This window comes from Lethenteron reissneri, chromosome 37 (genome assembly GCF_015708825.2).
Source record: "Lethenteron reissneri isolate LAM-NWPU_2019-01 chromosome 37, ASM1570882v1, whole genome shotgun sequence".
Lineage (NCBI taxonomy): Eukaryota > Metazoa > Chordata > Hyperoartia > Petromyzontiformes > Petromyzontidae > Lethenteron > Lethenteron reissneri.
The window spans coordinates 8,902,951-8,917,871 of NC_083815.1; the positions used below are offsets into that span (position 1 = coordinate 8,902,951).

The 14,921-nt window shown below is 50.4% G+C and overlaps 1 protein-coding gene across 1 annotated transcript; it reads left to right on the top strand.

Annotated features, from left to right (window-relative positions):
- Positions 1 to 987: 987 nt before the first annotated feature.
- On the top strand, positions 988 to 14,634 carry FGF3 (fibroblast growth factor 3). The gene is made up of 3 exons (XM_061566764.1): positions 988 to 2,682; positions 5,049 to 5,152; positions 11,823 to 14,634. Exons 1-3 carry the CDS (start codon positions 2,259 to 2,261, stop codon positions 12,132 to 12,134), a joined length of 840 nt encoding a protein of 279 aa, XP_061422748.1. The 5' UTR covers positions 988 to 2,258; the 3' UTR covers positions 12,135 to 14,634.
- The last annotated feature ends 287 nt before the right edge of the window (positions 14,635 to 14,921 follow it).

Sequence of the window (14,921 nt, forward strand, 5' to 3'; positions counted from 1 at the left end):
ACGCCACGCTGATTATAAATTAGTGGAGGAGCGGTGGCTCGGTGGTTAGCGCCCCGCACCAATAATCCGAACCCCTCCCCCACCAACCCGAGTTCGATTCCCAGCCGCGGCTACCACCGGTGATCTATGAACCCGTTCCAGTTTCCGAAGTATTGTTCAACAGCACTCGCGGATCAACATGGCCTTCATCCAGCGGTGAATGAAAAATTATTAGTCGTATTAACCTGCGGATGAGACTCAGATAAATGGGCACATTGCACCGGAATACACAGAGGCTTATGGACCTGTAATATTACGCATATTAATACAGTATTTAATAAAATTTCGATTTAAATGTTTCGTGACTGCAGGGATTCATCTTCTTGGTTCTTTCGGTAAAGTCACGTAGAAGGGAAATAATAAAATAATAAAAATTCAACATAATAAAATTATTCTCACGACGTTTCGCCCACAACGCAAGGAGCCGTCCTCAGGTGAAGAACAGGTCTGTCGGAAAGAACCAAGAAGACAGTATTTTATTGTCTGGTGGGGCAATCGACCCTTGTCTTTCCATTCGTTAATTTCAATGTGTATGTACGTGGGATGCATTGATTGGTGGCGCAGTGGTTATTATTTAACTCTGCTCGTTACCAACTCACGTCGTCTCACGCAGGAAATTATTACAATTTGATGCTAGCATACAATGGCCTACTCTTGAGAATGGGCGTCACGAGATATCTTTATTATTATTTATATATATATGAAACATCTACTGGGATGTAGACAGCGCGTGTTCGTTAGGGGCCGTCCATAAATGACGTCACACACCTAAGGGGGGTGGGGGGGTCAGACATTTGTGACGATGTGTGACGAGGGGGGGGGGGGTTGAGAAATGTGACGTCACATCAAAATGCACAACTTTGAATAAATATAGACAACACGTTTTACTTAATTAAATAGCGCCAAATTAAATACGCGCTACAATGGCAACAGTTTAAAGCGATTTGAAGCATGTTTTCTTTTTTTTGTGGGGGGGGCAGAGCTTTGTGACGTCATATTTGAGGGGGGGTCTGACTTTTTTGACAAAGGGGGGAGCGGGTCAGAAATCGTCCAAAATCGCGTGACGTCATTTATGGACGGCCTCTTAGGGTCCATAAACCCGCAGTACTAATCAGGTCGGCCGCTGGATTCGAGAGTGTGAACCCACTGCAACGCGCAGGGCAATGCCACCGCCCCGAACGCCGCTCCACCTTCGAACCTGGTGACGTGAAGTTCGACTCCGAAGCCGGAGGATAACAAGCACCTGATTCGGAGCTCCTCCACCGAACACACACTTGACCAGCAAAGACGGCGCGGTCAAATCAGGAAGCCCCCATTGCTCAATAAGTGCACGGGACACCGTTATCACAGTTCCTGAATGAGCCCCCCCAGCTCGTGGAGCGAAACGTCAGACACCGTGCCAAACAACGCACAGCGAGAAGAAGAATCAACAACACGGCCGCCGGTTTCCCCCAATGACGTTGGCATTTTCCCGTCTGCACGACTCATCATCCTCCTCCTCCTCCTCCCTTGCACAATTTCCTCTCTCTCTCTCTCTCGTCTGGTCTCGGTCGTAAAATCTGACGCCCGGGTGACTTTACACGCGGATGACAGAGAGAAGAGAGAGGGGAGAACGGACGGACGGACGCCACCAAACTTCGCATTCCACCCCCACGAACCCCACCCGCACCGGGATCAAACGGGAGAAGACGGGGGGGGCGGGGGCTCAAACACACCGCACCACACACAGACACCTCTCTTCCTTTGTGCTTATTGGGTCGTGGTGGGTGTGATCACGGGGTCGAGAGACACTTCTTGACACGCGATGGGTGGCGGCGTGGGCCCTGCCCGAGATTTAAAAGACAAGGTTTGGGGGGGGGGCGGTCAGGCTCTTGAGGCTGCAAGGAGGTCGTTGTCCGTTCCGTCGTCACTCAGAGACACGTGTCTGCCGTAGGTGCCACAAACACGTGCTGGTGGTGGGTGGTGGTGGGTGGTGGCGGCACCAGCACGCGGTAGACTACAGAGACATCGCGCAGCTTGTCGACAATCATCTCGGCGAAGAAAGACAGGCAGGGTGGTGGGATGAGGGTGGAGTGACGAGAAACAAGCAGAACTCAACATTGAAATTGTTTTAAAACAGAATGTTACTTTTGCTTAATTGCGTGCTGTTCGTGCGGTAGTTGCATTGAGCGAAACTTTTGTTGTCGGAGGGAACGAGAAGGAATGAAGCAAAGGCGCCAATGGATGTAGCTCACGGCAGATGTCCACGTCTATCACCTGGGTGCGAACATGTGTCCCGACGACACCTCGAGCCTACGACCATGCTGCTGGTAATTGCCATCATCTGCTTGGCTCTTGCCCAGGCAGACTCCTCCACCGAGCAGCAGCAGCAGCAGCAGCAGCGGCACCACCACGGCGCAACCCGGGGTCCAACCGGCACCACCAGCCTCGATGCCGGTGTCCCGCGGGTCGAGCAGAAGGAGGAGGAGGAGAAGCGACACCGGTTCGCGAGAGACGGCGGCCGTGCCTACGATCTGCTGCCCGTCTACGAGCACCTGGGCGGAGCGCCACGGCGTCGGAAGCTGTTCTGTGCCACCAGGTTCCACGTGCAGATCCACCCGAGCGGAGATGTGGACGGCACCCTGGACAGGAACAGCGTGTTGAGTAAGTGGTGCCGGCTTTTATTCGATGGTTCTTTCGGTAAAGTCGCGGAGATAGATGACGACCGCTCGTGCTGCGATCGAAACGTCGTGATATTTTTAATCACTTTATTTTTCGATTTAAAGCTTTCGTGACTGCAGGGATTCATCTTCTTGGTTCTTTCGGTAAAGTCACGTAAAATATTCTACGTGACTTTACCGAAAGAACCAAGAAGACACTTTATTTTTATTATTTTTTCTATCGAAGAACCATATAATATGAATTCCTGCAGTCACGAACGTTTTAAGTAAAAATTTAGTGCCTGTTTATTTGTTGTTGTTGTTCTCGTCCTTTGAGCCACGGGGAACGACATCGTGGCTCCATCGGTACCCATGCGTGGTGGGTGGCAAGTGCTGACGACGATTTTCTGAAAGAACGGTATCTCCGGATGACAGAGACGCACGATGGCAACGCGACCGCGATAGGTTTTGTGTTGTGTCGAATAGAAGATTTTTTTACAAAAACATCGTGAAAGAAATGGTTCGCGTGGTATCTGCGTAGCCGACCGCGCTAATCGCACCACCGATTAGCACGGTTGGGTACGTATGGTGCGAAAGAAATTCAACTTTTAAAAAATAAGATACGATTTCAGACAGAGAGTACTGTGTATGCGCTAAGATATATATCTCTCTCTGCCCGTGGTGGATACTGCCTATGGGGGGTAGTGGTGGAATCTGTCTCCCCAGGTCGTACCGACCATCCTCCCCTTGGCTCATGGGCTGAGTGTGAGCAGGTCCCGGGCTGCAGACCCCACGAGATGACGCTGCCCGGATTGCGTGCGTGAAGCACATCACCGTTGCTACACAGGGCGCTTAGAAGGCAATTTAACACTTATATGGGACTATCGTCTTGAATGGAAAAAGAACGCATAATATACTGTAACATGATAACAAATGTCATGTTAATAGCTTAAAAAAGTCAGAGTCTCCATCAGTCAACACATGGCTGGAATCTTCTCCAGGTCGTCTCCAGAGCCCAGAGGCACATTTCTTGTGGCGTTGTTGCAAAGTCTCACAAGTGCTAACATTTTTTGAAGCACAGCTCCTTTGCTCAATCCACTGCTGGATGAGGGCCTCCCCTCGGCATGCGGGTCCTTGATGGTGATTTGACCATCCTCCTTGACGTTGGCCAGAACGGGTTGTGACTACAACTGTTGATTGTTACTGCACTGCCCTCTGCTGACAGCATAGTCCCGTAGGAAGCCTCAGGGCTGGCCAGGCCCGAACCTGCTTAGCTGCTGAGAGCTGACTAGATCGTCAATGGGAGGTCATCATGTATCCGTCCGTGGCGGCGCACGTCTGTGATCCGAGGGTTGGTGCATCACGCAGAGCTTTGTGACATCCCGTGTGACCCCCCTGCGATGGGGAGATGTTAACTACCTCGCCTGGTATGCGGGAGGGTGTGGATTCCATCCCGACCCTGACGCCTGCTGCTGTATATTTGGAGTTTGCGTGTCTTATCTCCCCGTGGTCGCGTGGATTTCCTGCGAGTTCTCCGGTTTTTCCCTCCACACTTAGAAACATGCATCGAGAGGATTTACCTGCTACCAATTTCCACACGATAAGCCGCTTTGTTGAAGTATCATTTGTGGCCATGCTGCTTCTGAAAAAGAGCTACGTCGCTCAGTGGGCCTCACAGGGTGAAATAAAACATAGTTTAGATAGTTAAGACACTCTCAAACCCGACGAGCTGCGTGGTGATAATGGAGCTACAAATGAGGATGATAGAAGCAATGCTGATGGTGGTGCTGATGATCACCATGATAGTGATGATGAAGATGTTTGTTCTGTGATCGCGTTGTTGATGGAGGTGTAGAGGTGGTGGTGTGATCATGTCGCTTGTGATGATAATTAATCGAGTGATCATGATCGCAATGGTGGTAATAATGATGCCAGCTATAATCACGTCGATGATGATGAAGTCAGGGATCATGATGATAATGGTGGTGATGATAATGATGATAAGAGTGGTGATTACGATATGGCTTTCGCTGATAGTGATGTTGAGGGCGATGGCTGACTGTTTTGTGGTATTGTAGCGGTTAGCGCACTGCGCTACGAACCCAGCTTCCCGAGTTCAATTCCCGCATACGGCCAATACCAGTGACGAATATCTGAATTGGTCCTGGGCCTCCCCTATGTCGAATCAGCCTCAAATGAGTACCCGGTACGGTGTGTAAACATCGCTACTGAGGAGACAAAGACGGCCGGGCGTGTTACTGACCACCCACCCCTCGTGTGCCACAGTGCCAGCCTTCAATACGTTCTCGCTAACAGCACTTGTCCCAACATTCTGTTAAGGCTATACGGCGGATCTTTGTCTTTTGCCAGGTATACTGGAGATCACATCGGTGGACGTGGGAGTTGTGGCCATAAAGGGGCTCCTCGCTGGTCGCTTTCTCGCCATGAACAGCAAGGGACGGCTCTACGCTTCGGTAAACTCGTGTACACCCCGGAACACTGGGATGCTATTGCACCTGGAAGTGCGTCGTTGGGTTGCGATGCAGCAAAATGTGCGCCGTGCTGCAAATGTAGGCAGCAAAAGCCCTTTAACGGAAGAGCTCATTCCAGCACCCACATTCTGTGAACAAAGCTTCAGCAGACTCTGCAGGAATGTGAGAGATCTGGTCAAGTGATCGCGAGAAATAAATCTTGAGTGCTTCCTTGCAGCAAATGAGGCTTGGGTTTCAATTGTCTACCATTTTTGGAATTTAGAATAGTAAAACACATTCTAAAATAGCAAAAAGCACACCAATAAAAAAAATATATGAAGGGATGACAGCACGGAGCAGAGGGCTTCTGGTTCCAGGTGAAAGTGTTCACGTTAGCTCCCCACAAAGTGGTATTCATTGAATTGACCCCAAATGTATGATGGGCAAAGTTAACTACCACACCAGGATTTCGATTTAAAGCTTTCGCGACTGCAGGGATTCATCTTCTTGGTTCTTTCGGTAAAGTGACGTAGAAGGGAAATAATAAAACAATAAAAATAAAACAATAAAATAATTATCACGACGTTTCGGCCACAACGCAAGCAGCCGTCCTCAAGTGAAGAACAGGTCTGTCGGAAAGACAGCGTCATTCATTGATTATGTGTTATTTTTATTATTTTATTATTTCCCTTCTACGTGACTTTACCGAAAAAACCAAGAAGATACCACACCAGGATTTAAACACAACAAATAACCGTTGTTGGAATGCCAGTTGCTCACTGGATAAATGTCGATTTGAGAACCCCGTGGGAATTTGATTCCTCCGCAAGGGGAGACTGTGGCCGAACGCGGCTAAACGTCCGTCGCCAAATGCGTCGCAGGGCCACTTGCTTCAGGGCATTTGTTAAAGCGATCAAGAGAGGCAGACAGCCGTTCCCTGCGCTTAACCGTTTCACCCATTCCAGATGTAAAACACTCGCAGTCAAAGACGAGTCTCTCCGTGGGGTTCAGGGGTCAAAGCCAGATTCGGGAAATGCGTTTTTTCGCACCGCGACGCTGCGTACTCTGGGAATGCTCGCTGGTGCTGTTGGTGCCGTTTGTGTTGCTACGGAGACCCGGGTGATCGATGATCGATGTTCGACGGTCGCCGCGTCGATGGCATTCGCCGTGATTTTTTCTCGTTCAACAACAGAGTGGGGCCGTGCGAAGGCTGCCACTCTGGGAATTAAATTCCGTTCCGTCTCAATCGATCCCAGAATTCGGCAAGACTTGGAAATCTACGTGACTTTACTGAAAGGACCAGAGAGCAAGACTTGGATACCCGACCTGAAATGTTTTGAGCGCAATCGCTAATCACATTTCTACTCGATCGCTTCTACATTTTGCACCCTGGCCTTTTTAAATCCTTTATATTAAGTTCACTTGCTTGCGCGCTTACGACCGTGCAAATCTTTCGGTCGTTTTTTAACCCACTTCCCGTGATCCAATCGAGCTGCATTTTGCACGCAGACTCGTTGTGCGTGACCATTTATTTTCGTGAAATTTTTTTTCCAAAATTGTACATCACTTGCTTGCGCGCTTACGACCGTGCAAATCTTTCGGTCGTTTTTTAACCCACTTCCCGTGATCCAATCGAGCTGCATTTTGCACGCAGACTCGTTGTGCGTGACCATTTATTTTCGTGAAATTTTTTTTCCAAAATTGTACACTTTTTAGGAAAAAATAAATTATATTTAATTACCAATTGCTTAATGGTGGCAGGCAATCATCTGACCCATAGGTGGCAGCCATCTCAAGCCAGAGGACGAGAGGACTCTAGCCGCCACGCATATAAAGGATTTATAGTGAAAAACCTTGTTTTTACGGGTTAATTTTTTTTTAGATCAAAAGTATCGCGCGAGTAATTGCCGGCACGTGGTTGACTTCCACAAAAGTCGGCGTTCTCTCGCTGGCGAGCAACCGAGCTTCTCTTCGTAGGCCTCGCAGCCCCCCCTTGTCCGCGTGTTCAGACCTCACCTACGCTTGCGTTTGTCATCACCTGTTTGGCCCCGAGGTCAACCTTGCAAAAGATACTTGAGGTCTCCGTGGGTTCTCGCCTGGTGACACAATCACGGCGATCGGTCGGCATAAAGAGCCCTTGCTCTCGTGCGGTAATGAACAAATGTCCGGGTTTGTTGCTATGAAGATGGAGTGGAGTGCTCGGTTACTCGGCCCTCCTTTGAGTGTTCCAAATTAAGATGTTCTCTAACACAACAGCTTTTTTATTATTATTATCCAGACCATGGGACCCCTGCTGCTCACGATCGTATTTTGGCAACGTAACCCTGACCCCAAATACATGTTCACAATTGTTCCTCTATGTAATTGATCCCGTGTTAAAGCAAGTGCACAGGTGTTCTGAGAATAGAGTTAACTCGTTTCCTTTACGTGGTCAGAGGTCAAAGAGCACGGTTGGATACGTACGGTGCAAAAGAAGTGTCAACATACTGTACATACAATAGAGCTGAGAACTGTAACCATGTATTTTCAACTTTAGTTGATTTTTACAAATGTAATGTTTGAGCTGTGATATTTGCGCAGTGATATTCTGAGTAACTAAAGGAAATTGACTTGCTGTTAATAGATATGTGAAGGTAATGACGATGACGATGGCAACGGTAGAGGTGCTGTGTAAATTATGACGATGTTTGTGGTGGTACAAATGATAATCGTATCGATGATGATGATGATGGTGGAGGTGGTGGTGGTATGGATGGTGATGATGATAAATGTGGAGGTGCAAATGATGGCGATTATTGTTGTAGAATAACTGATTATGATGATTGTGATAATCATGAACATGTGGCATTGATGATGATAGTGCCGATGTTGGTGGTGGTACGTTTGATGATTATTGTGACAATGATTCGCATGTGGGATTGATGATGATGATGATAGTGGCGATGGTGGTGGTGGTGCGTATGACATCGATGATTGTGACAATAATAAAAATGTGGCATTGATGGTGATAGTGGCGATGGCGATGGTGGTACGTTTGATGATTATTGTGACAATGATTTGCATGTGGGATTGATGATGATGGTGATGATAGTGGCGATGGTGGTGGTGGTGCGTATGACGTCGATGATTGTGACAATAATAAAAATGTGGCATTGATGGTGATAGTGGCGATGGCGATGGTGGTACGTTTGATGATTATTGTGACAATGATTTGCATGTGGGATTGATGATGATGATGATAGTGGCGATGGTGGTGGTGCGTATGACGACGACGACGACGATTCCGATCGGCGCGGCAGTGGCTAGCGCACGGCGCGATCCGTTGTTGTGTTGCGACTCGGGGCGCACGCGTCCGTCTCGCGTTACCCGGCGAGCCCAGCACGCTCGCTCAGGCGTGCGACGTCCGTCGCTGCGTCCACCCACCCGTGCCCACGTGAGCTCCACTCTGAGCGAAGTTTCCGAGGAGGGTTTCCCAGCGGCGGCGGCGTTTAACTTGGCATCACGTTCCAGGTCGAGAGGTCAAATCGCTTCCGTAAACTCCCTCGAGTAGTGGCGGCAGCGGGGGGGGGGGGGGTTTCAGAAACATGCTTCCTCTGATAAGCCCTGAGCGGAGCGTACACGCTGCTACGTACGTTGAACTTATTTCACACCGTACGTAGCCAAGCGTGCTAATCGGAGGTACCGGGGAAAGACAAAAAATTCAACACAAAAGCAGTTCTGAAGAAATGCGTCTTCAATCTAGCGTATTTAAAAGTGTACAGCTCCAGTGGCTTCCCAATATCGGAAGAGAGAGCATTCCAGACGGCCGCGAAAGCGCATCTGAAAACGCGCGCTGCGGTGACCGTCTTCGTTCGATGGCGAGCCAAGCAGCCGTGCGTGATGGTTCATGCTCTCGTGGTGCATTCTGTGGCAAGCGCTTTGTGTGTCACTGAGTAGAAGCCAATGCAGCTCAGCGAGCACCGGACGGACGCGGTCGGATCTCGCAGCAGCCCGTCGCGACGCCGCTGAGCACAACGCCGATTGTGCGACCTCGCACCGCGTGATCCGGACGCTTTACACTTCGCGTGCAGCGCCCTGCGCGCAGCTCTCCGTCCTCTCTGCTCAGCGAGCTTCTCGCCACACGCGCAACATCGAGTGTTCGCGTTGCCTTCATTGCTTTAAATTTCGATTTAAAGCTTTCGTGACTGCAGGGATTCATCTTCTTGGTTCTTTCGGTAAAGTCACGTAGAAGGGAAGTAATCAAATAATAAAAATAAAACATAATAAAATCATTCTCACGACGTTTCGGCCACAACGCAAGCAGCCGTCCTCAGGTGAAGAATGAAACACCATGGTCACAAGAATGAAACACCACCAAGCTTGGTGGTGTTTCATTCTTCACCTGAGGACGGCTGCTTGCGTTGTGGCCGAAACGTCGTGAGAATTATTTTATTATGTTTTATTTTTATTATTTTATTAATTCCCTTCTACGTGACTTTACCGAAAGAACCAAGAAGATTCATTGCTTTATTTGCCAACGTCTAGGCAGTGCCGCACTCTGCCCGCAAGTGATCGGGCAGGGCCTGTCAACGCCGAGCCCCTGACGCACGAGGCAGCCGCAGTAGGCAACGACGACTAGACTCTGCCGATGATTGCGAATGTAAATTGATCCCGTGTGTTTTCTTCATGTTTGTGGTCAAGACACAAGGCTTGACCACAAACATGATACACGCAGCACGGTGGTGTCGTGTGACATGCAATGCATGCTGGGAATACCGGGCTAATGGTCACAATTTTGCCTTCTGCTGTTGAGACAATCACCTTGTGTATTCTTGGGTTTTTTCGGTAAAGTAACGTAGGTAAAAAAGTTGAAATTAATAAAAGTAAAATAAAATAAAAATCACGACGTTTCGGAGGCAACACAAGCTTCCGTCTTCAGGTGGAACAGTCACAGCACGATAGCTGTATTTTTTACCTACGTGACTTTACCGAAAAAACCTAAGAATATGAATCCTTGCAGTCACGAAAGCTTCAAATCTAGAATTAATCACCTTGTGTGTCGTACACTTGTCAATGGTTGGTGGATCATGCGAATTTGTTAGACACCCAATGCGGCTGGGCTGTGACGAGGTGGCTAGGAGATGGCAGGACAGCAACTGGGGTCTGTGAGCCCATCCGTGCGGCCCTTGAGTGTAACCCCCCCACCCCCCCCCCCCCCATATGTGTGGGTTTACTGTGGGTGCTCTCATGTACTCCCACATGCCACTCGTGAATGGAATTGGCCAATGCATCCCATGCGAGACCCTCCTAAACACGCGTGGTGAGACTCTTCCCGAGGCATTTCTCGATACATGATCATTGTTCTTACTTTCAGAACGGCTCAAATCACGGATCGGTTATTTTTGAAACACATTTTACGCGTGTAAAATAATTATCCACGGCTACCGATGTTGCCCTTTAGGATGGATGCATAACCCCCCCCCCCCCCCCCCCCCCCCCCCACTGGACGTGTGTGAAACAGAGCTTCATAGCTCATCGGATTCCTCTAAATGAAGATCACGATTCTGATCTGTGCGTTCGTTTCTCCGCTTGTCCTGATGAGGGTCGCGGCTGCAGCATGTTGGGTAGGGCGGTCCCTACTGAGCTGCATACTGCAAGTCAGCAGCGTGCAGCCCAGTGGCACTGCAATGCGCGTGTAGAAATGTGCACGCGTGTTTTTGACGGGGGAGGAAAAAAAACAACGTAATCGAACTCAACACAAATCATCGGTTAACACTGTGGTCTTAAAAAAAATGCAATCAGTGATGTTTTTCGCAATGGCCTTCTTAATAACAGGTGCCCAAAATATGAAGTGTTTGTCTGTGCTGTGAAGAAGGGACATTGCCCGAAACGTCACCTCTAACACGTCTTTCATTTTATTTTAAGGCGACAGTGTTATTGACGATTGTGTTCAAAAATTTGTTCATAAAAGTGCATCAGTTTAATTGACAAGACTGTGTTCTTGCACTCAAGGTTCCAATGCAAGGAATCACGCTTGGATTTACAATTCATACAGAATACAGAATGCACATGGTCGGCTGCAAAGAAGCGTTTGCATCTAACACAATTGTACAAATGAGACGCTAAAAACGAGACAAATTGTTTGATTCTTGAATCTAATTTTACCCCAGATTGTGACATTCCAATGAATCCCCGATGCGGTAAAGCGTCACCTCTGCAGCTTGTTTGTCAATCCATTGACGGTCATTTGACCATACTTCACCACGCTGGTCAGTGCGAGTCGGCACTTTCCTGCTGCTGCCACCACTTATTTCCGTGGCCCGCCACCACCTGTTGTGCGTGGTGGCCGCCCATCCAAGCACTATCCAGGCTCAACGCCCGCTTAGCTTGCGATCTGTGACGAGACCAGACACATTGCGGGCCATTTGGTCACCGGTGGAAATCTCAAACGTAATTATCGACAACACTACCCTAGGAGGAAACAATATACAGAGGCTGCAATGGCTGACGTCTCGTGACAACTCTCCCATGTGTGTGTCCCACGTGCGTTGAACTTCTTTCGCAGCGTACATGGCCAACCGCGCTAATCGAACGGTTCCACAGTAATGGGCAGCAGTGAGACGTGGCACGGCCCCACTCCGCGGCGTCTTAACTCTTTCGCTCGACTCCCCGCACCTCCCCCCAATCGCCGCAGGCGTCGTTCGGCCCGGAGTGCGAGTTCACGGAGCGCATCAACGCCCTGGGATACAACACGTACGCGTCGCGCGCCTTCGGTGGCAACGGCGACGAGGGCACCGGTGCCGGCGGGCAGACCGGCGCACGGCGGCCCTGGTACGTGACCATCAACGGCAAGGGCCGGCCGCGGCGGGGCTTCAAGACGCACGCCGTGCAGGTGGCCGCCCTCTTCCTCCCGCGCATCCTCGACGCCACCGACCGCGAGCTGCTGCGCCTGCTGCTGCTGCTGGCGGCCGGCCACGGCCCCGGGCGGCTGCCGGAGCTGGGCTAAGCGGGTCAAAGCGGCGACGAGCCGAGAGGGCCCTCTGGCGTTTGCGGCTGTCCCAAAGTGCCCCCCGGCGCCTTTTTCCTTTTCTTCCTTCCTTCAGCTTGGAGTCTCTCTTTGTTTTTGTTTTGTTTGATAGCTCTCGAATCGCGCTGCCGTTTGGCGAGATTTTTCACGAGGTGAAGACGCGCGCCGCCGTTGTGGGAATCCGTGCGGCGAGAGGTCGAACGTCGCGTCAACGACGGAGAAGATGGTGACCCGAGAGTGACTTGCCAAGTCGCTGCAAGCGGCCTCTCACCCAGCACGGCGCGAAAGCTCCTTGGGCCTCGAGACTTACGCAGCTCTTGCCCTTGCAGCGGTGGGCACGGGACGGTTTTAGCCGGCGGCGATAGCCAGGGTCACAGCACGAGAATCCACAATGAACGGGCAGCACCGACATAAGTCAACGCAGAGGCCAATAACCATATCCCCAATATTCTATCCGACTGTAGTACCTACCGCCCACCAACTTACCCAGAATTTGGGCCGACCTCACCAGTTCTCAGACGCTAAGCAGGAGGGTTGGGCTTCGACGGCGTTTGAATGGACGACGACCGCGCAGGACACACGTGGTGCAGGCTGCTGCAAGGTGGGCAGCAAAACCCATTGTTGTGCTGTACTATGCTCCTACGTCTATGCTGGCCCGCCTTCAGCAACCCGCACTGACACAGGGTTTGGTAAAGTATGGTCAACCAATAAATAAGGTCACCACACGCACGCCCTGCCCTCAACATGGACCTCCCGATAGGGGGCCCAGCGCGCCACCGCCGCGCCCGGTGATCGTGCCCCTGGCTCTGGTCGGAGAGTCGTCAAATGAGCGCCAGATCGGGGAAGTCGGTGACATCCATGGACATTTAATGACGTCGATCGATCGATCAATCGGATTTTAATTGGATTTCTTGCTGCGTTTGCAGCCCAGGCCGCTGTTTCTGCCGCGGTTCAAGAGAACACCGTTCCAGACTCAAGCGTTGCCGCTCGTTCTCTCCCGGCTCTTGGCTGCGGACTTCGTGACGCCGCTTGGCCAGGAGTCCAGCGGTGCTGCGTGGAGAACAGTGGCACGAAGTGTTACAAGGGGAAGTGATCTAATTCACTCTGTGAACAAGACGCGGAGGAGAAGGAGGCTCTCAGTGAGAAAAGATCAACTACTGCATCATTAAAAGTAATAATAATATATAAATACTGTAAAGACTTTCATGTTGCTGACCAGTTACACGGTACAAGTTTACGAGCCAATGACTGCGTTTTTTCCAGGCACAAACACACACCCCGCGAACTCATCACGAGACTCACTTTGTTCGTACAAAGTGGCCCCGGAATTGAAAATGCCGCGCGCGTGGCTAAATTGACACCCTTCCCATGGGAATGTGGAATTTCCACCACTGCACCAGTGCCGCCAATGCGTGCGAGAACTGCACCCACCCACGCTCGTGCCAGACCCTGCGAGCGACGATTTGCTTCGCCGTCACGCCAGCCCGATGATGAACCTTCCGTGGCTGCTGTGCGCGCATTTCACAAGGGCCACCTTGGGGGCCACCTGGTGCAAGTGGCTTAAGCCACCTTGGCCACAACGCGATGTGCCCAGCGCACGCTCACTCTGCGCAAGGATTCACCCGTCGGGAATGTATTGGACTGGTAGTGTGTTGTAGGGAGGGTGACATCACTTTTGAGATAGAGCCAAGAGCTTGACATTGAACAGTGGGGGTCAGTGTCCAGGCATGAGTCACATTTGGGATGAGGCTTCTGCTTGTTAACGCTGTTATTTATTACGTAGCCAACTGAGGGTCAGAGAGCTGGGACTCTAAGAGGGAGCGACAAGACAAGAAGCTCCTAGGACTTTTGAGTAGAGGTGCGCACAGATGATGCCAGGAGTCTCAACAACATCAACGGGTAAGCAACTTGGAAGTTCAGAATATAATTGGGTAGGCAAGCATTGTTGGCTTATTCAAGAAGAGAATGCTGCGATTGGGTGGAATGTGCGTGCAGCCGGTGGAGGGCAGGTCACCGAGACGAGCACTGGAGTCGCATCCAGAGCTCTGAGACGAAGGGGAGGAAATAAAATCAGATCTTGGTGGTGGTGGTGGTGAGGCCTTAAGAGCAACGGGTGTGTGATTCGCACCTCCGATTAGCACGGTTGACTACGTACGGCGCGAAAGAAGTTCAACATACGTGCATCTGGCAGAAGGAAGGAAGCGACGGCGAGGTGCGGCGACGGCAACAATGACGGTATTAGCCACGATGACCTCCTGACCTCGTCGGATAGAAGTTACGTTTTGAATGTACTGGCGGGGGCAATGACACAGAATGTGCTGCACTGTCTCCACGTGTGTGGCTTGAGTCCTCGTGTCCAGAGGGCATCAATCGACCCAGAGTGATGCCATTGTTATTTAAAAATGAATTTCGAACACACAGAGTGCAAACCCCTTTGTCAAACCTCCGCTTGACGAAGATCTAGATTTGAAGTTGTCGTGACTGTAGGGATCCATACTCTTTGGTTCTTTCGGTAAAGTCACGTAGGTAGAAAATAAAATAAATTAAATCACGACGTTTCGGGCGCAACACAAGCGTCCGTCATCAGGTGCGACAACCACAGCCCACTTCAGCAATTGTTTCTTGCTGTGGTTGTCCCACCTGATGACGGACGCTTGTGTAGCGCCCGAAACGTCGTGATTTAGTTTAGTTTATTTTCTACCTACGTGACTTTACCGAAAGAACCAAAGAGTGTGGACCTCCACATGATGTGCAGGTCGCAGAGGT